General features: G+C 41.9%; 1 protein-coding gene across 1 annotated transcript; it reads right to left on the bottom strand.

The window, feature by feature from the left end:
• Positions 1-956: 956 nt before the first annotated feature.
• ABCG2 (ATP binding cassette subfamily G member 2 (Junior blood group)) lies at positions 957-27217 on the bottom strand. The gene is made up of 16 exons (XM_019472333.1): positions 27005-27217; positions 20988-21200; positions 18999-19058; positions 18400-18514; positions 13831-13983; positions 13259-13416; positions 12352-12503; positions 11782-11886; positions 9667-9917; positions 7105-7187; positions 5918-6007; positions 5175-5299; positions 3866-4020; positions 2857-2946; positions 2067-2164; positions 957-1583 (listed from the first exon to the last, which is right to left on the bottom strand). Exons 2-16 carry the CDS (start codon positions 21191-21193, stop codon positions 1433-1435), a joined length of 1992 nt encoding a protein of 663 aa, XP_019327878.1. The 5' UTR covers positions 21194-21200; positions 27005-27217; the 3' UTR covers positions 957-1432.

A 27217-nucleotide genomic window follows, 5' to 3' on the forward strand; every position in this document is an offset into this window, starting at 1 on the left:
TGGCGGGGCGCTAACGCGCCTCGGCCCTTGGGTGCCGCCTTGTGACCGAGAGCGAGGGGAAGGTGGGGGCGGAGGAGGGCGCACGGTAGGGCGGCACACCCCGCCTCATCCCGCCTCATCCCGCCTCATCCCGCCTCATCCCGCCTCATCCCGCCTCATCCCGCCTCATCCCGCCTCATCCCGCCTCATCCCGCCTCATCCCGCTCTCCCTCGTCTCACATGGCGAAACCTCGGCTCGGAGCCGCTGGTGTCGTTTTACTGCAACGCACAGGCTGCATACAAGGAGAAAGCCGGGTCAGCTACAACGTAGAGGATAAGCCGTGCGTGTGGATTTTCCCTGGAAGATGGCAGGTACATCGCTGAAGCAGTACAGCTAGGCAAGTGTTCCCCCATAATGTTACTGTACTGCACGTGCACCTCCTAAATAAACTCAAGAGGAGGGATGACTGGTGAGGAGTCCGTAGACCACAGCCAAAATTAAGCAATGGGTCTTTAAAAAAGAGCAAATTTTATTACATGAAATAATAATGGGGAGTGATAAGGGCAGAGATCCTTGTTGGAAGTGCTGCTGCATCTGTACCAAGTGGAAGGAGATGAGCTACCGTTGCTGTGTATGGCCAGGGGAAAAGCTGGCCAGTCAGGAAAGGGTTACTGCAACCTACGGACTCTTACAAACGTGGTAGCATCCTGATTAGCTGTACACTTGAAACTGGTCGCCATAAAGAAGACTAAGAACTCACGATAGCAGCAGTAACAGGACAGTGAAGATGACTTGCAGTTATGCAGAGAAAATGCAAATTTCAGTACAAGGATTATGCAAACTGGCAGAGTAAGAAAGTACACAGTCACCTTTATTTAAAAAATAGTGTTTCTGCCACTCACGCTTGGTAAGAAGAAACTTGATGGCATCAATCAAGTACGCTCTAGAGCAGTAACGATTCCCAAATAGAAAAGGGCATGAGACGTGCACTGGGATGGAGAGGATGGTTTTGTCGCTGTCTCATGTGGACTGTGACCACATTAGCAGTTGGGACTGCATTGGTGTCCTGATACACATCACTTTGGACTGAATTACTTGCCAGTGAATGTAGGTGCTAATTAAAGTATGGAACCATTTTTTTTTCCAGGTTAAGCCATTAAATACTAGTTTCATTGTTTAACAAATTCATAGCTAGAACATGCAGAAAGACTGAATAGTCTCTTGAAGAAATGAATAGTTGTGTACTTTTTATGGCAAAGGGAACTGAGGCATGCTAGACATTTCAGCAAAGTACATTAATACTAAGTATTTAATATACAAGGATGGCATTCACATTGTTGACTTGTGTAATCATAAACAAACGTACAAAGGAAGGTCTCAAAGAATCAAGTCAGTTGCACAGTCAGTTTATCGAACTACTGAACATTGGGAATTGCATTTTTCATTCTGGTTTTAAGAGAACTTCTTCATGAAGTGCAGTTTCAGGTATGCAATGATAAGGAATATTACTGTCATGCAGGCAAGAGCCAGGTGGTTCTGCCACAGGCCCCAGCTACTCACATCAATGCCTTGATTTTTCAGATACTCATCTCCGGTACACCACCTACGGATAAATACACACACATTTATAAACTTAGTCGGTTTGAAGCATTTAGGAAGACCCCTGGAAGTTGTAGTGTGATTTCCTGTCTACAGTAGGCCAGGCAAACGCCAGCTATGTGTTACTATTTTATTTTCTATTTGTAAATTTGTTTTTCTCGTAGCTACAATCAGTTTCCTGGAGGAAGCTGAAATGGATTTTGTGAAGCTGTATAATTGTAGTATGTGTGTATGTGTTTCAGTAAACGCAGCTTAAAGAAAAGTGAGAAGCATCATGCCAGATATTTCTAGTGTTACAAATACTAAATATGACAATAAGGAAAATGTTCTTTGCAGACAGAATGCAAAAACCCAGTCAAAACTTCATTTTCCATATAAAAACTCACAGATTCTGCTGGTCATCAGTGAGTATCTCAAGCAGACTAATGGTCTAGGACTTTGTAAGTTACTGGTGGTGGAATTCATTTTAATGTACCAAAATACTTACGGCTGGCTTATCTGTCGATAGATACTGTTGCTGATTAAATTTGTGATGTTGCTGCTGCTGCAAAAGTTCAGACCAGTCAATTCATTGATTTGTAAAGCCTTTTAAAATAAAAGAAATGATGACAACAGAAATTAGTAGGTAAAGGAATAATACATTAACAAGATGAGATATAATTCAAATCTGTTCTAAAAACGTGATGGTATCACTATTTATTATGTTGGCCAAATCCCCATTTTTTAACCAAGCAGCACGGTTCTTTTTCTTTTAAGAGAGGAATGTATGCAGTCCACACCCTGTAATGCCCGCGTGTCACCAGCCTTTAACACCTCCCCCAGGCTAGACTATTTCTGCACAGGCATATTAAAGCCCAAATTTCCCTGCGAAACATCACCCTGGCTTAAATTATCAAAAATTAGGAGAAAAGTTTTAGCTTGACAAGTTTTTGTTTGATTGATGTAAAAGTGAAGAATTGTTTGTTAGGGGTAACATTGTTCTTTACTCTGTATCGTTTTTGTCCAACTGCATTCCGTTGGATGTAGTTGTTTAGTGTCTCTCATATGAGGTGTTTCCAAGTTGCAGAAATGAGCTCTTCTAAACAGCAGTGGGTGCTGGTTGATGAGAAGCCTTTCTTGTTTCAAGATGCTGCACTACATTCTGAGGTTGCAGTATTTAATTAGCTTACCTTTTGCTCGTTAGCCCATAAAGTTTGGAGTTTTCTTTATCATGAGTGAAGACATTCCTTTCTAGCAAATCTTTTCCAAGTCTGTACACAGGAAAATACAGCACTTACTGTCATTCCGTATCGAGGGATGCTAAAGTATTTGAGCCAGGAGAGCCAGGACATGATGCTTGTGAGATTGACCAGCAACCCAGAGAAAATCTACAAAAAAGCCCCAACAAAAACAACAACAAAACAAATTACAAATTACGTGCTGTTACCACGTGTTCTTCTCTAGCTCTTGACTCTGCTGCTTCAGATTAAGAACAAGTGGGAAGGCATTTCTAGAGGAAGAAACTCTTCTAGTGGAAGAACGGGAGAGGGAAGGAATCGTTTCTGTTACCCAGCTTTGGGCCATAACCCCATGTGGTCCTTCTCCTGAAATGAGTAATGGGGAATGCTTTCACCCGTGCATTAAACCCGGATGCTTCCCATCTGTGGGTCCCACATGGGTTCACATGAACTGTCTGCTGTTACTCGGGTGTGTGGAGCTGCTGGACGTGTGCACTCGGTTTTGCTTGTGTGCCCTGAGTCTGAGGCAACGTGGTTTTTGGCTGTTGGTTCAGCACTGCCTCATTGTTTATGGTGCCTGTCTTCTAAATGTAGCTGTTTGTGTGTTGTCTGGTTCTAACATGCCTGATGGTTGGCTCTGCAGCTGAGGAGGGCAACTACGGTAGTGGTCTCAGAGAGCAGGAGGCTGTGGGTCATGTCCTCAGCCAGCCAAATTTGTCTTTGGCAAAGCTAAAGGAGAGTGAATGAAATGCAGCTCTAGGCCGCTTTTCTACTTTCCAGGCAGTACGCTGGCTGCCAGAGCCATAGAGAAGAGGGCAGAGGAACCACGCTACCTCCTGCTCACACCCGGCCCCCCAGCCCCCTGGTTCTTGTTAGTTAAAAGGACAAATCAGAATATTCGACCCCACAGTATCAGAATATTCAAATCAGACAAATCAGAATATTTGACACGCTCAACCCCGCAGTCTTTTTGCAGAATTCAGCTGAACTCTGTGCTGGTAGGATTTCTAGATTTCGGCATTTCTAGGATTTCAGGATGCAGTCTAGAAAACTGAATAATGCTACTCACAATCATAAAAACAAATGTGATAGTCATGAGCAGGTTTGCTACAGCGACCACACTCTGTCCTGCTGCAATGGCTAGTGCCATAGAAGTGGCTGTGTAGGACACCATCATAAGGGTAAACATCATTGTAAAGAAGGCTTCTACTGTTGGTTTCAAACCTTAAAGATCAGAACAAGAAGGGTTTCAGTATGATCCTGCCAAAAGCTCTGCCATAACCTGAACACTATCCTGACTTATGTAGTGTATCCTGCCTACAGAATACATTTTGTCTGACAGCATAGGCTACATCACTGAGACCCAAGACTGCGGTGGGGCTTGTGACAGTCCATATGTGTATGCCCTGTCAACGGAGGACAAGATGAATAAGTAGTATGCTGGTAACTGCAGTAACACTGGAGATAGCAGAATGGGTAGAAGTTACAGTACTGTACTCCACACAGTCCAAGGTGAAGGCTTCACTGTGGCTTCAAGTTGTTTATCAAAGGAGAAGTTTCTAGTGCACTTCCATGAGCAGCAGTTGTACAGCATTTCACCTGTTTCCATCAGAGCTCTCCTAATGGACCTAGTGGCCTTTGGGTGGCTATGGATTTGGTAGCAAGGTCTATCTCCAGTTTCGCAGTCTGAGAGCCACTTGCTGATGCGGCCTTGTTTCCTATTCCTTGGGGAAAAAAACTCAGACCAAAGCGAACCGTGATTATTTTTAAATTTTGCTTGCACTTTCAAGCTTTTGGGACATCCCAAAAGGATGTCGTGATCTGAAACCTTACTCTAAGAAAATGGCCTGCTTGGGACATATTTTGAGGATGACATTTGAAGGTCTTCTAGGGTTGCAAAAGTTGGTGCCAGCAATTTTCAAAGTCTGCTCACTAACCAGATGGCATTTCACCAAAGAGAACAAGCTGATATTAATTCACACAATATTAAGTTCTTAAAACTTTTTCTTTGATAGGTGTTCTTGCAAGGACGGAAAAGGTATCTTGTAAAAGTCACTGGAAGCTAAGATAGCCATAAATGAAAAGGAATAAACCAAACCTATGTAGTAATGGTTATGGCACACTTCCTTCTAGGGACAGTGGAGATGAGACATGTCACAGATTCTGACATGAATGCTTAAATCTTTGAAAGTGTGTCTTTTCTGTAAACAGCATGGTATGCTAAAAGCAAGCACAGTAACCACTGCCATGCCGATGTAGTGGTTTAGCCTATATAAATATACATGTATACATGCACATACATTAAACGCGAGTGCCTTGTTGATTTGTGCCCCCTTTATTGAGGGGGTTGTAATGGGACTGTAGGAGACCATACTTGCCTAACATGAAGTAAATTATACAGGTGAAGATGATGCTTGGTATAGTCCTCATGGGTATTAAATCAGCCATTAGCTTTGAGATGAAATATGCAGATGTTCTGTAGTACCCACTGATATATTCATGTCTGGAACACAGAGATAAATACAGCATACTACAAATTTAACCACTAAAAACCAGTAAGATTATTCTTACCTGGAGACAAATGAATTCTAGCTCAAACTGGAAAAAAGGAGTTCTTTCATGGTTAGGCTGTAATGCAAATGTCCACACACTATAGTAATGGTGGCATTTTCATATGCAAATGAATATGGATACTTGTGCACATAATTTTTGGTAAATATATGTGTCGTGTCATCAAAACAGAAAGGGTAAAGCTTAAATAATTTTCCTTTTCTGTACAGTGTAATTTGCATAGCTTTAAAGAATCCAGTTAGATAATATTTACTGTCCTCACTAGCAAGTCACAAACTTATTTATCAATACCTAAATTGAGTATTCAGGGTTTTTTTCCTACATATGTTAATAATTTTAAACTGAGCCATTTGCAATCATAGCTACCGTTTTGGGGATTTGCAGACAACTCACTAACAGGCTAAAAGAGTACATTTGCAATGAGCACTAACAGTGAAATAATTTGAAAACTCTGCACTAGGTGTACTTAAATGACAATTAGCTACAACAGGGAAAAAAAACAAACTCTCTAACAGTAGTCCCTGATAACTTTTTTGTATGTTTTACTTACGTAAATGTCTTTTTTTCCACAATAAAGAGTTCAATAGCTGAGACGCTGCTGAAACACTGGTTGGTGGTCAGAAAGAACATTGCACCCACTCTGCAAAAAGCAAAACAGCAAGCTGTTATTAAAAATGTCATGTAAATGTAGTGTTTCCACTACAGCATACGTAAATCCAACCGTAGTGCCTGGAGCTCGGCAGTATTTGACCTCCCATGCTGAATTCCACAGGAAGAGGCTTGGCTACAAGTCTTTAACAAGCCTGAAGTAGACGGGTGGTACAGGCAGTATTTGTTACTTGCATGCGAGGATAGTATGTTCTCTGATGCAGTCAAGGGATAGAAAATGAACTGATTTCCCTTTTTTTTTTTTTATGGAATTTCCTGACACATTAAAAATTCTCAGTCTGTGAGGCATTTGTCTGATGCAAACTGTGAGGAACTGAATAAGCAATGTGAGAAGTTGTTTTCACCTTTTCCACTAAAATTTAAGGCTTTGCTTTCACACTTTCATATCCAATTTAAAACTGAGCCATCTTTAAGTAAATGCTGTGAAGTGTTTCAAGACTAAGAAACCAGAGCTTTCTTAGTTGCAAACCCATTTGTCAAGTCATGTACATACAGCTGTCAAAATGATACATAGACCAGAATATTTTTAAAATCTAGCTTTAGATGCACCTTCTGACTTATTGCTGGTAAACTCAAGTGTGTATATAGAAGCAGTTGCAAGATCACAGCTTTAGTTACCCAGGTTTATGTAGCCAAGTCTGTGTATTTTAATCTTTAATCTTGTTATCTTGGGGAAACCTTTGCAGAAAATAAGTTAAAATGCTGCCATGCTGAATTAAGCCTTTTTAATATGATGTCTGCTGTTCAGCATTTTCAGCAACCTGACTGGCACTGAAAAATGTCATTCTACAGAAGTAGCGTTACTCGCTTCATTTGGACTGCTTGTCCAGGTTACAGCATGGCAGGGCAGAACTGCATCCCCCTCTCAGAACTTGCTCACTTCGAAGACACTAACATAGGCTTGGCCTTACCTACTGATGTGAAGGGAAGCATTTGCTTTAAAGAGGTAGATATATTTCATAAAGAGCTTGCAGGTTCCTTCTCAGCCTCCAAGCTGTTCGTTATTCTATTGCAACGATGAGAGAGCTTTATCAAATTTTTGGATATCCATTACCTAAACTGGCTAACCTGTTCTGTAGTCCAGTGGAGTCCTCTTTAAGTCCAAAGAAAATGGCACCTACAACCAGTCCCAGGAAAGCCGTAACACACAGCTAAATATAAAAAAGAAAAGAAGAGGAAAAGTATTATTCTCATTGCTTTCAAAGCTTCAGTAATTTTTTTGAAATATGTAACGGGTGAGTGTAGATTGACATGAAGTGTTTTCGGAAAGGAGAAGAGCTATCCAAGCTGGGAAGGGAGTCTATGGGGCGGTTAGCAACCTGCAGCACAGCAGTACTTTGAGTCTTGCACCACGGTATCCTTCGAGAGGTGTCTGTGAGACACAGCAGCTCCCCATTGCCACCTGCCCTCGGCGGCGGCCAGACACTGCTCGCTCATGCGGGCAAGGCACTGGGACGGCTAGAAAGGAGGGACAGTACGGGAGCTTCAGCTGCTTCTCACTCTTCTGTGGTGGCGCCAGCAGGAGGCACATACCTGCAGCAGTATCACAGCTTTTCCTTGACCTCGTGCTGGGCCAGATCTATGGCCTGAGGGAACTGCTCTGGGAGTGCTGGGAGGGTGCTAGCACCAGTGATGGGAGGAGGACAGTAGCAGGGGCTTGGTGTGGCAGGTTAGAAAGAGGGAATAATGTTTTTCCCCAGAGGAACCCCAGCATCATGTGAACCTCAGTCAAGCTCCTTTCCCCCCCCACTGTTTCAGCCATTCTTGGATGTCGTGATTAAGTTAATTGGTGATGTATTGCAACATCACTCCTCTCTCCCTACGAATACTCTCCACCATTCATCCTCCTTGGGACAGTCGGTGACTCCCCATCTGCTGTCAGTGACAAGGGTAACTTCAGCTCTAGGGCTGACCACAGCTCTTCAGTGCAGTTCTTCTGCGGGGGTTTCTCTGGAGCCATCTCAATGCTACTTTGAGCTTGGCAACCAGTAACCGAAAGCAGCCTTTCCTGATTGCCGGGTTGGGGATGACAGTTTATTTTCATGCTCCACAGTGTGTAATTGCTGGGCTCTATCACACATCTTATTCACGGGATTGTTTTTAACATGAGCAAGATACTATGATCGGGCTATAGGTGTAGTGATATTTGCAGTCTGTAACACAATTTAAATAGCAAAGATACCAGCTGCCTCAAAGATATAATTTAAAAGACTGAAGTGTGTACATCACACTTTTTTAATGCTAAATGCAAATGACAAAAATCTCAGCAAAACTGATGGTATCAGGCAGTTCTGTCATTTTTAAGTGGGAGCAATGCATGAGTCTTAACACTATAAACCCCTTGATCCATGGTACCCTATTGCTAAGATCCTGCCGAAAGGAGCAAATGTCAGGGATAATTCAGCTCCTAAGCCAATTGCAGTGGAAAGCAGGGATCATATCAAGACCAATTTGGAGCAGATTAATGAAAAAAGGCTTAATGAACCATGCACCCCCTAAAAGAATGCTTGTAAAATCCATCCCTAATGAGGGTGGGGAGATAGAAAAGATTGTGAGAAACAAGTCAGGACCATTAACCTTGGGGTATTACGAGATCCTTGAGAGTCTAATTCTTGTCACAAGGTCAAGCTTTTACAAAGCAATTATTAAGGATCTCCATAGTATCAACATACAGACACACACACATGCTCAAAGCCTTTTAACCTCGGGGATTCTGGACTCATTTCCCCTCCACACTGGCTGTTTCTTCACTCATTATATAAACCATGATGAAGATAATTTATACCCCTGGCTCGGGAACAATTTTTCTATTGGGTCCTCTAGAATTGCTGAGAATTGCAGTGGGAGTTTTGCTGGTGCTGGGACTGCAGAGTTTGGCTCATGAATTAGGGGATTCCTGAGGATTAGTCATTCTGCAGAGGTCAGCCAGGCATTCTTTATTTTTGAAGGCAATGTGCAGCTTTGAAGAAATCAATACTTTTGGTGTTGATTCTTCTGAAAAAGCAGCACTAACAGGGCCAGTCATGTAGAACATGCTCATCTTCCATGGCAGGTGTTAGACCCTATTGTGGTCTTCATCATATCTTCTTCAGAAGACGTCATCACCATTATGAACAGTCAATTGACCAAACAACACGCACATTACGAGACTGTGAAAATATTTTTACACTTGAGCCAACTGCCAGCACTTCATTGTGTGCTGAAGTTTAATTAAGTATGCAAGTGCAGTCTTTTAACTTTTCCTGGCAGGGGAGAAGATTTGAGGCCAAACCCCACAGTGCCAAGCCTGGACAATTAGAGTGGAAGAATGTTCTGGAGCAAATGTGTGAAACTACTTGGGAGATAATCTGCTCCTGACCGGGAGCAACAGAATACCCTGCTGGAAAAGATCTCGCCTCCCAAAGTCTTTGAGTAGTCCAAAATTAATTACTGACAGTCCCTTATGCTGCTTATTTGGGAGCATTCAGGACACCTTCTAGTGAATCAGATTTCCAGACCTTGAACACTCTTTTTTCAGATGCTTACTGCAGTCAAAATATCAAGAGGCAAAACCATCCCAATGACTTATCTAATACAGGAGTGGAATAAATTCAACGTATACCACAAAAGGATAGATACAAATAGCATTACCTGAGCTACAGAAGCTTGAGGGTTTCCTACCAGATTTTTAAATGTGCGCTTGGACACCCATTTCAGCTGATGAAGGAAGGAGTTGGCATACGTGATTTGTCGGAAAACTGCTTTTGTTTTCTTTTTATTTCCCAAAGAAATATTTTCTAATACTGCTTTTGTTTCTTGGTAGTAGGTAGAGTTGGAGTATTTTTCTGCTAACTTCTCAGCCAAGGTTTTATCATATTCAGTGCATTCTTCGGTGCTCTCTGCTGAAAAGATTAAAAGGAAATACGACCGTTTCTGTAAGGGATGGGAAGAGTGTTTAGGAGTTCAGCCAGGAGAGTTATGCTGGGGTGGGAGAGTTCCTAACGAACCAGAAGAATTAATATGCACATTTAGTTCCAGTGATTCATTGCACTCGGTCTCATGGCATGCAATTCAGAAGAGTTGGTATAAGTAAGACCAAACCTCTGTGTGTGTCTGTGCAACCTGTCCCACAGGCAGCAGCTTCACAGCAGACTGACTAGGTAAACCCGTGTCTGCCAATGAAGTTGCAAACTGGCAGCAATCTGACTTTTAATCAAAAAGTGATCCCCCCCCCCCCCCAGGTTTCTGTAAGTGATCTGTTTCGCAGATCTGATGAGATTATCCTAGACCTCCCAGACCTTTAGATCCAGGTAATCCTGCATGTGTCTACTTCAGTCAGACTTTTGAGTCTGTCATAAAGAAATTTCAGCTGGAGCTCCTTTTTTTCTCAACTGTAGTCCAGTGTGTGCTTCTCCAATGACAAATAACAACGTGTGTTGCCAGCTATAATATTAGTCACACCCTGAACACAGTCAGCATTTTTGTAAAATGCTGGTTGCTTCTTTGGTAAAGATATCACAGTATCATAGAATAGTATCATAGAATATCTTGAGTTGGAAGGGACCCATAAGGATCATCAAGTCCAACTCCCTGCTCCTCGCAGGACTACCTAAAACTAAATCATATGACTAAGAATCATAGAATCATAGAATCATTAAGGTTGGAAAAGACCTCTAAGATCATCGAGTCCAACCGTCAACCCAACACCACCATGCCCACTAAACCATGTCCCTAAGCGCCTCATCTACACGTCTTTTGAATACCTCCAGGGATGGTGACTCAGCCACTTCCCTGGGCAGCCTGTTCCAATGTTTAACCACTCTTTCAGTAAAGAAATTTTTCCTCATGTCCAATCTAAACCTCCCCAACAAAACAACAATGTTTTGTGTTTGGGCACATAGCATATTCATCATTTCATTTCCCTTTTCATTCATGTGAAAAGAGAGTGTGCTATTAATGAGTGGCAACAGACAGGATGAAAAAGCATGCTACTGAATGTAGGTGAGATTTGATTTGTTAGTTTTGGGATAATTTCTGCCTTACCACAACTTCAGGGAAGCAACAGGAGAACACTGGTCCCCTATCTGTACACCCTCTTCCCAGCCTACTCAGAGGAAGGAAAACAGTAATTTCATAACAGATAAACCATTCCATTAGATAAAAAATACAAAGTATAACTGCATCAAATTATGTCCCTAACTGGAACAATTGTTCTGATTTATGGTCTCTGCTTCTGCAGGACTTCAGTTGGTTTGCCTCAAAGATGAAAGCTCTTTCTCTGTGTTGAGAGGTAACAAAACAGTTTCTTTTATTCCCAGACATTATAACTTCAACACAGGAAAATATTCTTTCACCTTTAACAACTCGTAATTTGAGTGTGACACTAAAGTATACAGGTCAGTTTATGAAGAAATGGATAGCAATGATAAATTACTAAATACCTATTTATGAGAGGCAAACTATTCTTGCATAGACAGGAATATTTTATATAGTAGGGCTGTATGTGAATTTGGTACTTATTTCAGGTTATGCTAATTATTTTCCATGTATAACAAAAAGGATTTAGGAACGGTGTGGGGTTTTTTTTTTCCTTTAAAGCAACATGGATCAGCAGTACGTAATATTCTCATGCATACAAATAGCCGTATGCTTGTACAACACGGTTATCGGTTGTTTGACACCTGTAAGTGATTCTTCTGTGTTTTGCTGGACACCTTCTGGCAAAATACATGTTGTTACAATTTCACTCAGCTCTGGTTTTCATACCTGTGTTAGTTTCATTGGTCTTGCTCATTGCCACTGCAGTGGAGTCTCCATTAATGACATCCAGGAAAAAGTCGGCAGGGTTGTTGTATGGCTCACACTCATAGCCTGCGGTGACAGCATTACAAGCCCTAAGTGGTGGTTGTGAGACTGGCAGAAGGCTATGCATGGCCGTCATGAACACAGCCACACCATTGTGCCTGTTGAGCAGCCTGCACCGTAAGCATTGCAGGCTTCAAAAGGTCCGTGCTTACCCAAGAGACAAACAGCACTGCCGGACAGCTCTATCAGTGAAAGCAAGGTGACAGCTGGCAATGTGCCCTTCTCAACCCTAGCCTGGGCTTTGTCTAATTAAGATGCGCCCAGGAACAGTTGATTAGAGGTCAGCCCTATTATCCAAACCCACATATGGGTCAAGAGGTGAAACACTGAGAGAAATGCTTAGCCTGTTAAAATCCCGGGCTTGCTAATACAGACTATATCCAATTCTGATCAAGCGTTATTGGCATTTTATTCAAGTTAGTGCAAACTAAAGATGTTGCTGCAGTTGGCCCCGCTGTGAGTTGTGCTCACCAATAGATTGGAAGTACTCGATGGCGTGCTGAGCGGGCCCGTGGTACAGCACTCTCCCCGCAGCCAGCAGCGTCAGGTTGTCAAACAGTCGGAATATGGAGTACCGAGGCTGGTGGATGGAGAAGATTATTGTTTTTCCTTGTTTTGCCATCCTGAATGTGAAGAATGACAGATGTTAGCTTTGCAAGTCGATTCAGCATTTAGATAAGAGAATTTGCAAGTTCAGTTAAGCTTTGGTTAAGTTTGATTAACTTACCTCTGGTGTGCCAGAGAGGGGAGGGGAAAGGAAAAAGAAAATATTTCGGTCATATTTGTAGTGTCTGTGTGAGAAAAGAAAGTTTCCTCTCGCTGAGAATGTTGTTGGAGGGGAAGGTCCTGGGAAGATTTTGATGCAAACAGAAAGCTCTAGAGAGACGCGTTTGAGTCCTCTTTGCTTGTAGTAAATGCAAAATGATATAAAATTTGCAAATAGAGAGTGTGTTGTGCTTGTTTTCCCAAAGATAGGCCTGAGATTTTGTGATAGGGCAACAGTTAGCTGTGTTCCAACAACCGTCCCTGTTAAAATCGATCACCTTACCAGACTGTACAACAGGCGTTTTTGTCACTTTTCTGGCCCAGGCAGACATGAAAATAAATGAAGCTGTCCGTGACAGCTATCACAGACAAACTGCAGTCCCGGCATGCACATGCTTTGCAAGGCGCTTTGTGTACTGCTGTGAGCAGCTGCTTTGGAGTGAGAGAATTCATACAGCCTTTTTCCTACCCCCTTTGCAGCCTTGGCTCGCTGGTAAACAATTACATGTCTGATTTCCCTGTTTGCTCATTCTAACTGTAATTTAAGTCAAATATAACTGAAATGTAGCAGAGTTGAGTGGTGAAAACAGGAAGCTGTTTCCAAGGCCATCACCTTTTCATTAGCAGTAGGACAGCGTTAGCAGTGCTGGCATCGAGTCCCGTAGTTGGCTCATCCAAAAACAAGATGGCAGGATCCGTGATGAGCTCCATCCCAATATTGGTCCTTTTCCGCTCTCCTCCAGACACCCCGCGGGTGAACTGGGTGCCAACCTGCCACAAAACAAGAAACTTGTCTCATTTGGCCTGATAACAAATACTTGAGTGAACAGCATCCTACCGACATGGCAGCATTTGGGAAGAGTTGTAAGAAATTTTGACCCTACTCTCAGGTACAGATGTAGATGTTACCTCACACATAGGCTGTTTCTTAACGTTACTATTACTTGAGGTGTTCTGTTTTTCTCCAACCACAGGCTATCTTTCCCCTTCCCCGCAATGTAATAGCATATGGCAGTATCAGCATGGAGTCTGTACAGATCGCCATACAGAAATGTTAATAATTATTGTATTACTGAAGTAATGTTTGGTTTTACTTTCTTTTAATCTGCCATGCTGAGCCATTTGGTTAATTAAATAAATCACAATATTTGTTCACTATTTAAGCACCATATTTACATGCCTTACCTTGGAATCTGCCACTTTGCTCAAACCCAGTTCCTTGATGATCTGATTCACTCGTTCATTTTTTTCCTGTTCCTTCACTGACTTTGGCAGACGGAGTGCTGCTGAGAACTTCAAATTTTCTCTTACAGTCAGGGTTCCCATCACCACATCATCCTTCATTAAAAAAAAAACAAAACACAAAAACGTAGCTACTTGGTGGTCACTTAGCAATTTCTATTTTTTCCTCTGAGAACTGCAGCTACCTGTGTTTTATGTTGTCCTTGTATGCAGAGGGACAGTAGCAACTGCCAGAACATGTGGTAAGGTGCATCTTTAATGCCTGTGTCACAGCAGAGAGTTGACTTCATGCACGTAATTATATTTGCCTTTACTCATAAAGCAACGCAATATAGGAACATCCTCCATCATGCATGATATCAAAATGCATAAATAGCAACTTATTCAAAACTATCCCTCATGTATTCTTACCTTACTCAGTTTTTTGGAGATGTTGAATGAGATACTGAAGGGCTAAAGGGACCTAAGGAGCAGCTACAGCTCAGGTCACTATCACTGTGCGTTTGTTAATGCAGCCTCAGCCCACCACAGGTAAGAGCAGGGAGAAAAGAAGGAAGGAAAAGAGAGGTTGGGTCCATGTGGGGTAGGGTGAAGTTCTTCTGAGCTTGTTTCAGCAAAGGAGGAAGGAGGGTAGGTTTTTTAGATATTAGCTGCTTGTCTCTTGCAAAAGGAAATCTGTCAAATGTAGGAAGTTCAGAGTTACGTGTGTTTTGAGAGACTACCTTTCTGTAACATGCTGACTGTACTTTTATAAGGGGTTTACATAGATGCACCTCTTCAGGTGTTGATAAACTGAGCACGGGTAGTGGGGAAGGGAAAGAAATTAAGAGGGATGCGGTTTTCCTTCTTTTGTCCTTCACGCGTCTTTCTCCCCAGCCCACCCTGGCAGGACAAAGGTTTTCTCAGAATGGGACTTAGTGACATTGTCCCTGAGCAAGCAGAAGTACAAGCTGTATATTACCAGAAAGCATCATACTTGGAAAATACTCCATGCATATTGGTAGCCTACAGCTGTTCCCCCAAATGGAGAACAAGGAGGGATCCAAAGCGTCTGCTCCCATTGACTGTAGAGCATTAAGGAAAGGGACTCAAATACAAAGCAGAGTCTCTTTCCCAGCGAGGGTGGATGTGTGGAGAGTTGCTACTGCACCAGCCTTGATTCCTGGATCAAGACAAGGTACTTGCAACACTGCAGCAACTTCTTAAAACTGCAGTCAGAAGGGGATAATAAAATCCGTACAGTGGTAAAAATTACTTACCTGTACTACATATCCAGAGGTACATTTAAAGTTGGCAGGCTGAGGAGCTCCATTGATCAAAATGTCACCGGAAAGCCCATGGGGATCCTTCCTTGCAGCCAAAATGTCGAGCAGACTAGGAGAAAAGTTGGTTACTTTGTCAGATGAGTGTGCAGGAGGTAAGCTCTCTGAACCACAAACCCAGTTCGTGGAATGAACAGCTACATAAAAGCATCCCATGTTAAACATTTGCTATTTAGAACCCCCCCACCCTGCAACTTTCAAGGGCTGAGTTTCTTTTGCCCTGGTTCCCTAAGGAAATGAGATCTGTGCAATTTCATGGTGCATTTGTGTCCATTCATTCAATAATATGAACTTAACGGAGAATGAGATGTAAAGATCGTGTATCAGAAAAGTGTGGACTAAAATTGAATTACATCTTTGTCATGTAAGCTGATTGTCTTTTTTGAATTCAGGTATTTCTCAGAAACCAGTGAGATTTGCAGAGACCTAAATGAAAACAAAATCTTTCCCTGAAAGTATTGTCCATTACTGCTAAATATGTGCAGGTTCATTTTCTCCTTAGTGTAATTTCTGTGTAGGGCAAAGAGGGCACTTACGAAGATTTACCACTGCCAGTGGGTCCCAAAATTGCATTCAGTCCTGGTCTCATGATGCCACTGTAAGAAAAAACAGACAGGTTTTACAAAATAGATAGGGTGTTTTTATCTCTCTTACTGTTTCATCGGGTAGGCTAGTGTAAATTATCTGTAGAACTACCTTCTGCATCCCATTAATTTTGGAATTAATGAAGCTGCCTTATCACAAACAATATTTATGATCAGTCAAACTCCACCTTAATTTTTATTCCTAATTCAAGAATAATTGATCTTCATATAATGAAGACAACACAGAAACTTGAGTAAGATTTAGCAAAACCTGTATGCATGCTTTTCCCCCATGGATCTCTAGAAGTGAAGCACACACTTGCTTTAACCACATTCAGTTCTAAAGGTGTTATTCTCTCAGCAGAGACAATAATGGCCCCTGTAGACAGAACATACTAGGGATTTGTCTGTACTTACAGAAACTGCAGTTGATAGTTTCTCTGTATCTGATTTTAAGCCACATGAAACTCAAAGGCCAGATAGAAAAGGTTTTTAAAGTATTTGGGGAAAAGACCCTATAGAAATGATACAGTATATGGAAATACTGCTGCCTTTTTTTTATCTTTTTGCTGGAGCACGTGAAGGCATCGCTGCTATTTTTCCTGACTAGCCCCTAAAATCTGTGCTCAGCAAGCCTTGGTGTACACAAGAATCACGCTGCAAATACAAATGCCTGTCTGTAACACAATACAATGTATGTTATGATACAAGATTTATCTTGAACTGCACTCTGGTACTGGTTGTTATCAGCAATCCAGGTATCAGCAATCTGAGTTACTTGGCTGTGGGTCTCGCCCAGTACAGCTGTTCTTAGGGTCTAATGACATGCAACCTAGGAGGCTTGGTTTTGCTCTTCCTGATGCATATTTCTTTCCTTCAATTTCTTATTGTGGAAATTTATGGTTCCGCAGATTAAGAAGCATACACATTATACATACATTATGTTATGTTATATGTGATTTTAACACAAAAACCCAGTATGTAACAAAACAAATGCAAATGTTGCATTTTCCAAAAGGGAAAAGCGTAATGTGTGTTAAACGTTGGTCTTTTACAATAAGCCACAAGAGGGGCCTTCTGCTCACATCATTGCAAATGACCAATGTCAGTCAACTGAGTTACCATAACATACAACTCTTGAGGAGAGTAGGAAAGATTTTAAGAGCTCATGTTTAGGAGGTGTGGAAATTGCATGGGCAAAGAGCAGGACAGACAGAGCTACACAAAAGGGTGAATATTTATGACAGAAATTGGAGTTAGGGAGCTGAAAGTCATGGGTGACTTGGAATGGCATGTTGTATGAGTACTTGCCACTTAGCTTAACTACTGAACTGTGAATGGGCAAACTCTATGCATAGATTATTGAACAAAGGCCATAACGATGTGATTCCTTTAGTGCAGTAGTGCTCAATGTTGGGAAAAAAAACCCAAAAAACAAAAAAAGAGAAAACTTTACATCTCTTCAAAGTTAACCTAACCCTAGTTTATATTACTGTCTTAAACATTTTAAGTTAAACCCCCCAGAATTAACCTTCCCAAAGGCCACCTTAGGGAAGGAGACGCAAACATTGAGGACAGGCTGTTGGTATCTCAGTTAAACACCACGGCACAGTGGGAGACTTGCCAGGTAGTGTAAAACAACCACAGCTGGCTCATGTGCCCCTGTGCTGATAGCGGCCAGGAAGGCTGGGGAAATGGCGCCCAGCAGCATGAGCTCTCTGTTGTACAGGCTCAGCTCCAATGACTGAGGACCACTGGGGCCTAGCAGGAAGCTTAAGCACAGTTTAAGCAAACACAAAGCAACCATACATACATATAATTTTTCTAAATCTTGATCAAATTCTGTATATTGTGCTTAGTGGCTCAGTGACATGAGTGGACTCAACTCTCCAGACAGAAATAAAATATACACATATTCTAAAGAGATGTTTAAATACATACTTGACATGTCTCAAAACTTCTTTATTGGCTGTTTAGGGTAGGTTTTTAGATATTAGCTGCTTGTCTCTTGCAAAAGGAAATCTGTCAAATGTAGGAAGTTCAGAGTTACGTGTGTTTTGAGAGACTACCTTTCTGTAACATGCTGACTGTACTTTTATAAGGGGTTTACATAGATGCACCTCTTCAGGTGTTGATAAACTGAGCACGGGTAGTGGGGAAGGGAAAGAAATTAAGAGGGATGCGGTTTTCCTTCTTTTGTCCTTCACGCGTCTTTCTCCCCAGCCCACCCTGGCAGGACAAAGGTTTTCTCAGAATGGGACTTAGTGACATTGTCCCTGAGCAAGCAGAAGTACAAGCTGTATATTACCAGAAAGCATCATACTTGGAAAATACTCCATGCATATTGGTAGCCTACAGCTGTTCCCCCAAATGGAGAACAAGGAGGGATCCAAAGCGTCTGCTCCCATTGACTGTAGAGCATTAAGGAAAGGGACTCAAATACAAAGCAGAGTCTCTTTCCCAGCGAGGGTGGATGTGTGGAGAGTTGCTACTGCACCAGCCTTGATTCCTGGATCAAGACAAGGTACTTGCAACACTGCAGCAACTTCTTAAAACTGCAGTCAGAAGGGGATAATAAAATCCGTACAGTGGTAAAAATTACTTACCTGTACTACATATCCAGAGGTACATTTAAAGTTGGCAGGCTGAGGAGCTCCATTGATCAAAATGTCACCGGAAAGCCCATGGGGATCCTTCCTTGCAGCCAAAATGTCGAGCAGACTAGGAGAAAAGTTGGTTACTTTGTCAGATGAGTGTGCAGGAGGTAAGCTCCCTGAACCACAAACCCAGTTCGTGGAATGAACAGCTACATAAAAGCATCCCATGTTAAACATTTGCTATTTAGAACCCCCCCACCCTGCAACTTTCAAGGGCTGAGTTTCTTTTGCCCTGGTTCCCTAAGGAAATGAGATCTGTGCAATTTCATGGTGCATTTGTGTCCATTCATTCAATAATATGAACTTAACGGAGAATGAGATGTAAAGATCGTGTATCAGAAAAGTGTGGACTAAAATTGAATTACATCTTTGTCATGTAAGCTGATTGTCTTTTTTGAATTCAGGTATTTCTCAGAAACCAGTGAGATTTGCAGAGACCTAAATGAAAACAAAATCTTTCCCTGAAAGTATTGTCCATTACTGCTAAATATGTGCAGGTTCATTTTCTCCTTAGTGTAATTTCTGTGTAGGGCAAAGAGGGCACTTACGAAGATTTACCACTGCCAGTGGGTCCCAAAATTGCATTCAGTCCTGGTCTCATGATGCCACTGTAAGAAAAAACAGACAGGTTTTACAAAATAGAAAGGGTGTTTTTATCTCTCTTACTGTTTCATCGGGTAGGCTAGTGTAAATTATCTGTAGAACTACCTTCTGCATCCCATTAATTTTGGAATTAATGAAGCTGCCTTATCACAAACAATATTTATGATCAGTCAAACTCCACCTTAATTTTTATTCCTAATTCAAGAATAATTGATCTTCATATAATGAAGACAACACAGAAACTTGAGTAAGATTTAGCAAAACCTGTATGCATGCTTTTCCCCCATGGATCTCTAGAAGTGAAGCACACACTTGCTTTAACCACATTCAGTTCTAAAGGTGTTATTCTCTCAGCAGAGACAATAATGGCCCCTGTAGACAGAACATACTAGGGATTTGTCTGTACTTACAGAAACTGCAGTTGATAGTTTCTCTGTATCTGATTTTAAGCCACATGAAACTCAAAGGCCAGATAGAAAAGGTTTTTAAAGTATTTGGGGAAAAGACCCTATAGAAATGATACAGTATATGGAAATACTGCTGCCTTTTTTTTATCTTTTTGCTGGAGCACGTGAAGGCATCGCTGCTATTTTTCCTGACTAGCCCCTAAAATCTGTGCTCAGCAAGCCTTGGTGTACACAAGAATCACGCTGCAAATACAAATGCCTGTCTGTAACACAATACAATGTATGTTATGATACAAGATTTATCTTGAACTGCACTCTGGTACTGGTTGTTATCAGCAATCCAGGTATCAGCAATCTGAGTTACTTGGCTGTGGGTCTCGCCCAGTACAGCTGTTCTTAGGGTCTAATGACATGCAACCTAGGAGGCTTGGTTTTGCTCTTCCTGATGCATATTTCTTTCCTTCAATTTCTTATTGTGGAAATTTATGGTTCCGCAGATTAAGAAGCATACACATTATACATACATTATGTTATGTTATATGTGATTTTAACACAAAAACCCAGTATGTAACAAAACAAATGCAAATGTTGCATTTTCCAAAAGGGAAAAGCGTAATGTGTGTTAAACGTTGGTCTTTTACAATAAGCCACAAGAGGGGCCTTCTGCTCACATCATTGCAAATGACCAATGTCAGTCAACTGAGTTACCATAACATACAACTCTTGAGGAGAGTAGGAAAGATTTTAAGAGCTCATGTTTAGGAGGTGTGGAAATTGCATGGGCAAAGAGCAGGACAGACAGAGCTACACAAAAGGGTGAATATTTATGACAGAAATTGGAGTTAGGGAGCTGAAAGTCATGGGTGACTTGGAATGGCATGTTGTATGAGTACTTGCCACTTAGCTTAACTACTGAACTGTGAATGGGCAAACTCTATGCATAGATTATTGAACAAAGGCCATAACGATGTGATTCCTTTAGTGCAGTAGTGCTCAATGTTGGGAAAAAAAACCCAAAAAACAAAAAAAGAGAAAACTTTACATCTCTTCAAAGTTAACCTAACCCTAGTTTATATTACTGTCTTAAACATTTTAAGTTAAACCCCCCAGAATTAACCTTCCCAAAGGCCACCTTAGGGAAGGAGACGCAAACATTGAGGACAGGCTGTTGGTATCTCAGTTAAACACCACGGCACAGTGGGAGACTTGCCAGGTAGTGTAAAACAACCACAGCTGGCTCATGTGCCCCTGTGCTGATAGCGGCCAGGAAGGCTGGGGAAATGGCGCCCAGCAGCATGAGCTCTCTGTTGTACAGGCTCAGCTCCAATGACTGAGGACCACTGGGGCCTAGCAGGAAGCTTAAGCACAGTTTAAGCAAACACAAAGCAACCATACATACATATAATTTTTCTAAATCTTGATCAAATTCTGTATATTGTGCTTAGTGGCTCAGTGACATGAGTGGACTCAACTCTCCAGACAGAAATAAAATATACACATATTCTAAAGAGATGTTTAAATACATACTTGACATGTCTCAAAACTTCTTTATTGGCTGTTTTTTGACAACATAGGAACCCAGTCTTCACCTTCACATGGTAGCAGATGTTGTGGAAAGTTAGTATGCTTCCTCCCCTGCCAGCTAAGTCTGGAGAGGACTGCTTTCTGCTGGGGATGCCATTTGTATTCGAGTCTGACATCTGAATACTTAGGTGTGGCTGGCCTTCTGCCATTTTTCCTCTATAAATGAAAAAACATGAAGGGGGAAGATTTTATTAGGTATGGAGAGAAAAGATGTGTCTGTTGGGTCCAGTGTTTGGCACTGGACCTACTGTGGGCCTTGTAGATGTCCATCTAGGTGTCTCTCTTTCAGATAGGAAGTTTGGGTCGTGTGAGCTCAGACCTTGAGATGACACAGAGCTGATGGGCAGCTGGGTCTGCCACATTGCTTCACACCACATGCAGTGTTAGGGAGATAGAAGAGTCTCCCTCCACCCTGATGGTCTGTTGTGGTGGGTTGACCTTGGCTGGCTGCCAGATGCCCACCCAGTTGCCCTCTCAGGTGAATCTCTGCTCCATGCCTGGAGCACCTCCTCCCCCTCCTTCTTCACTGGCCTTGGTGTCTGGAGGGCTGTTTCTCCCACGTTTTCTCACTCCTCTCTCACAGCTGCTGCACAGTGTCTTTTACTCTTTCTTAAATAGGTTTTCAGAGAGGTGCTACCAGCATTGCTGATATGCTCGGCTTTGGCCAGCAGCAGGTCTGCTGCTGCCAGCTGGAGGTGGCTGTGTCTGGCACGGGGCAACCCCGGGTCCTTTCTCACAGAGCCCCCCCCCAGCAGTCCCCCTGCGGCAGCACCTGGCCATGGGCACCAGCTGCATCTGTTCTCCCGGTACGAGGAAGTAGGTACCTCTCACAGCGGGCACTAGCATGACATTATGCTTTTTCTGGAGGGCTGTCCCTGGCAGAGAGGTCTGTACATAAACTGCACGCTTTTTGGAAACCACAGGTACAACAGGTGACTCACCAAAAGATCGGCTCAAAATTATTGAGGTCCAAAAGGACCTGGCCTTCTGCCCATCCGCTTTGTCAGACTTCTTTCTAGTTTTGAATGTGCTTAGAGTTTGCCCATTAGATGCTGTTCTAAAGGGGTAGTTTGAAAGTAAAGATACTCCTCCTACCTCTAGAGCTCCTGCGCAATGGTAACAAAATCTAAAAATTGTTGGTTTATTTTTTTAATCAAAATAACTTTGCCAAGGGTATAGGAACATGGAAACTGACACCGCTGCCAAGTAATTATCTTCCTTGGATCTGCTTTCCATGTAAAAACTAGAAGGTAGTGTGGAATAATTAAAGTTCTTTCACCTCCCTTGTCAGCCAGGCTCCTGCCTGTGAGCCATCCACCTGCACCGTGGGGGCATCCCTGGCTGTCCCTTGTGCATGCAGACCTTTGTCCCCTTTGTGCTTCCTAAGTGGCACAGGGTCATTTAGTTGGGAGGCATGATCTGGCCTCTCTTTATCTATCATGTTGACTCATCAGAGTCTAATTACTTTAGTTGTCACCAGGGGAAATGTTAGTAATGCAGTAGTTCATGGGAACTGGGAGGGGAGATGAGCAGCTAGGAGCTCTGGGATGATCAGTCCCGTACCTTAGCATAGTTATACCGCTTGCAGCAAGGAAGAAGGCAAATTATGAGGCTGTTTCAGACACGCTGAATGAATTTGAGAGCAGTTAATAAAATGAGCCTCGCAAAAAAAGCCTTTTAATCTAACACAGTCATATGGTCACATAAAAAAACAAGTCCTTATCTTGTTGGTTTGCTAAGGTTTCTTGACAGATGGCTGAACCGTCCTTTGTGGCTATCAGCACAGTGAAAGCGCTGGAAGCCCTACTTTCAGCAACAGGCCTATCTGCATGTAAAGGCTGCTTCATCGTCTCCCAACGATGCTATCCCAAATCTAGCCCAAGGTTGCCTCTTCTGACAAAACTGCAGTCTTCTGTGCTGGCAAAAATATGAGGTCTTAATGTTCTAGTGATCAGTAATCATGGCCCAATTTTCCTACAATGAAAAGAAACTGTGTTCCCAATATAATTACAATGGGACTAGCTTTAATTTAAGCTAAAATGGATTTTGAGTAAGTTGAACATCAATTGAATATGCAACATTTAAAGTCTGGAGGCCTTTTATTGTTAAACTGCCTACACTCTTCCCTACTTGTGCCAGAGAAGACTTACCTACCTGCAGGAGGGCAGCTAATTTTATAAGGCTATTTATATAGTAATTTCTGGGCTAATCTGGCTGGACAGCAATCATTGCCATTTGAAAGGGTGCTTTGGTAAAGTAGAGATGTGCATTCAGAACCACAGTGGGAACTTTTCATTTAAAGTCTCACCATACACTGAGCAGATGTTTGCTAGTATGTCAGACAAGGTACTAAACACTCAACTGCAGAGTCAACACCACAGATAGACATTACAAAATCCCTTGAACTGTTGGATAACCAGCAGCATGATGTGAGTGCAGAATTCTTCAGAAGACAGTGTGACTCTGACCTTGATATATCACTGCATCTATAAGGTATCTAGATCAGTATTTTACTTGATCAGATTTTTTTCTCATCTTAGTGTTTCAGTATTACTGATGCAATGTTATGAGCAAATGGGGGAGAGTGAGGTAGAGTCTGACCTCAGGCGTTATCAACAGGATAGTTATATCTTTGTTTCATTTGGGTGTGGTTTTTTTTTCCAAAGACCAGCATAAAAACCTAACTCAGCACTTGCACTGAAATTTCAGAAATGTTCTTTAGAAAACAAACTTTTAATTTAGGAATGAAACAGATTTAATCTTCCAGACTGAACTTGACGGGCAGACAATAAGCACAGGATCAGAAACTATTTTCATAAATACAGGATCACACTACTTTCACAGAGTTGTTCTTAAGAACAGACAGTACGTCGAAGTTAGATTTAATTTACCAATTGAGTTATGATTAGATTGTACACATCTTTGCAAAGAACATTGCAGAAGCTAGATAAATAAATCAGCTGTGAGAAGGATTAGACATTTCCATAGCAGACAGTCCCTCAATGGCTATTTAATACAGCTGTCGGCAGGAAACGTCCAGTTCAGAAAGGCCCAAGCCCACTGATTGCCCGAATCTGCCAGAGAAGAACAGTGTTCTTTGATACTGTCCCTTGTGAAGGCATTGGTTACTGGCAGCTATGAGTAGAGGCTGGATTCAGGTCTAGCTGGACCTCTGGCCCTTCATGGCTACAGTGCGCTCGTGCTACTTGCAGTGACAGGGTGGGATGCTGTAGGTGGAAGACACAGATTTGCCTGTGTGCTGTTCCTCCTGATGGCTGCCCCTGCAGGGAAAGGTGTATTTGTGGGCATATGCCATTTATCAAAGTAAAAAAATTCTATTTCAGATGTTAGGTTAATACTGAAAATAGCATTTTACACTTTCAGAGCTACTAGAATTTATTGCAGAAAGAAATTGCAGAATACTCATTCGCTTAAAACTTGAATGGTTATTTATCAGCTGCTCTGTGAAATCTGTGTTAGCCGTCTCTTTTCTCAAAGGAGTGTAGCCATTGCAAGGACTCTGTCACAGCACCTCCTTGGGATGACAAAATGACAGAGTTCTGGACATGCTGGTGGGAAGGGGCCTTAGGAAGTCCCATATCCCAGCTTCTCCCTGCAAGTGGGACTGTCGCCAACACGAGATCGGGGCAGCCATGGATCTGCCTGGGTGACTCATGGAAACCTTCAAGAGTGGCGATTTGGATCTCAGCTAACTGTGCGCTGGGAGAAGATGAAGTGCTAACAGCAGAAATAATGCCTGTGTGCTAGAGTTAGGCTTTTGATTTGCTTTTCTCTTTTTGGAGACCTTTTTTTCCACTGTGGGGTAAGTACTTGCAGTAAGATAAACAGTTTGGTATTTTACAAACCAACCTTTCAATTTCTGATCTAGCAATAAACTTCACCATAGGAATACAGAGGCATGCTCCTTTACAGCTAATATAATTGTCAACTGTTTGCAATTGCTTCTTAGGAATGGATTTTTTTTTAATGTTGCTTTAGGCCTTTATTTACTGCATTTAATGTGACATACAGCCATGAAACATTTTAAGTCAGATCATGTGCAGGACAAAGAAACAGCCATGATGAATGTTAATCAAATCAATTTCTATGCAAACTAAAATTCTTGAAATGAAGTTTCCTAGAATTCATTGCCAATGGCTTACAAATACCTACTTTAGATCAGAAATGAGCAGGAGATTCAATGATAATAGGTACTGCCTGCTGTATTCAGAAATATTTGTTAATATGATAAAGTGTTTCATATCCTCATCATATCAACTCTGGGTATAATACATTATTTTTGCATCAGCTAAATATAAAATTTATGAACTCTCTGGGAATTTTTACAAATTTCATTTGTTTTCCTGAATATTTATAAAATATTTTTATTGCCACTGATTTCAGCATCAATTTCAGTTCAAGCCTAATAGAAAAACCTTTTCTTCAGACATAGTCTCAGAAAATTTCGTCAGGAGGCAAAGTACTGGATCTTGAAATGTAACCTTTTATTACTGGCAAAATGAAACTACTTTCTTAAAAACTATCATGAAATCTCTTTGCCCACTGTTTCGATGCACAGAAAATGAAACTCTCAGTACGGTCACTTTCCTGTGTATTCTTCTGAGACTTGTAAAGTACAAAGTCTCATTTTCCCTACATACACAGCGACACTAAACAAAAACATAAAACAACAACAAAATGTACTACAAAGTTCCATTGACTTAAACCTACTTGAACCACAGCAATACCATACCTGGGGTCTTTCAAGCAATTTCAGTAAACCTATTTCTAGGCCTTAAGATATATTGTCTATATAAAAAGCTAAGTAACATTCATTCCTGCCAGTCTTCCTGCAAAGCTTTTGGCACCAGAGGGATTTGCAGTTCAAATAGAAAAAAACAACACTATAGGAGTGGTAGTAAAAGTTGGAATGGCAAAATTCAGAAGTGCATTTTAATTGATTTTTTAAAATCCAGGCAGTTATTCAAAGTATTTTTATCTCTATAGAGAAAAAGCATTGAAATTACTTAAGGAGGAAGAGTTTTAGAGACACAAGCAGCTTTCAGCAGTTTTCTAAAGGAAGCTGGCTCAAACCCTTTAAAAAAATAGCCTGTTTTCTTTTTTCTGAATACTTGAACCTGCCAGAGAAACCACAATTAAGTGAGCTATTACTTCTCTTATTTTTAATGGGTACAAAGTTTAGTCTTGCAAGCTGAAACAGTACAGTATGTACTACAAATGTGCATTTTAGACTTTGGATATATATAAATTCACGGAAGTTGTAAGTATACCTTTTTTTTTCCTCTTTAGTCGCATGCGTTTACAGGGTGTAGACTGGCCAGAGAATGGATGTGGGCATGCAAAGAGGGCAGTAGAGCCTAGTACTGCCAGCCCAGGACCATACAGTTCTCTTTCTCAGGAACACGCTTAGGAAATTAAAACCATTTGAGTAAATAAGGATAATGCCATTCAGGCAATCTGTAAGTTAATTGCCAACTGATTTACTAGGGATTTGTAACCTACCTTCTGTGAAAAGAGCCCTGTGTGTTAATTGGGGACCGAGTGAGCAGCGCTCTGTGTGCAGGCATTTGCACGTGTGTTATCTGCAGTGCATTAACATGCATGGGCAAACTCCAAGTATAGTAGTTCCTGCAAAATATTCTAACAACTTTTCACCTTTTTACTGGTTTTACTTGAAGCCTTGAAGCTTTCGTTCCCCATTTATAAAACGTATTTTCATGAATTTCTTGCCAAATTTCTCAATAAAATAACTTGAAAAGCTGGGAAAAGGTAGGCAAGTGTTTCGCTGTGTTTTCCTTGGCTGTTGGAGGAAAACAGCTGCTGAATCTAATTCCTTAGCGATGGCAGAGTAAGCAATTCATGGATGAGGAAGCAAGCCACCACACCGAGTTAAATCTATCTCAATAAAAGGGCTGAACTGCTGCTACCGACTCACTTACCACCAGCAGGTCTGGGTCAGCGCTTCAGGGCTGCTGAGGAGGTGGCAGAGGCGGTGGAAGGAAAGCAGGAGCCAGGGAAGAGAAGAGTGTGGTGTGTAGGAATGCAGCCCCAACGGCTCGCTCAGATTGCAGGGCAGGGCAGTCCCACCCGTGTCATCACATCTGCTGCAAAATGGGGGCGAGCCGGGAGCTGGGTTCCCCGCACTCTGTCAC

The sequence above is a fragment of the Aptenodytes forsteri genome, unplaced genomic scaffold (assembly GCF_000699145.1).
Source record: "Aptenodytes forsteri isolate BGI_AS27 unplaced genomic scaffold, ASM69914v1 Scaffold227, whole genome shotgun sequence".
NCBI classification, from domain to species: domain Eukaryota; kingdom Metazoa; phylum Chordata; class Aves; order Sphenisciformes; family Spheniscidae; genus Aptenodytes; species Aptenodytes forsteri.

Bases quoted from the DNA above. Each gene is read 5' to 3' on its own strand.
- ABCG2 (XM_019472333.1), bottom strand. From the start codon at position 21,193: ATGGCAGAAGGCCAGCCACACCTAAGTATTCAGATGTCAGACTCGAAT. The intron at 19,059-20,987 runs GTATGTATTTAA...TTTTTCTTACAG, and splicing joins GAAGTTTTGAGACATGTCAA to TGGCATCATGAGACCAGGAC. The intron at 7,188-9,666 runs GTAATGCTATTT...TTTTATATTTAG, and splicing joins CTCAAGCTTCTGTAGCTCAG to CTGTGTGTTACGGCTTTCCT.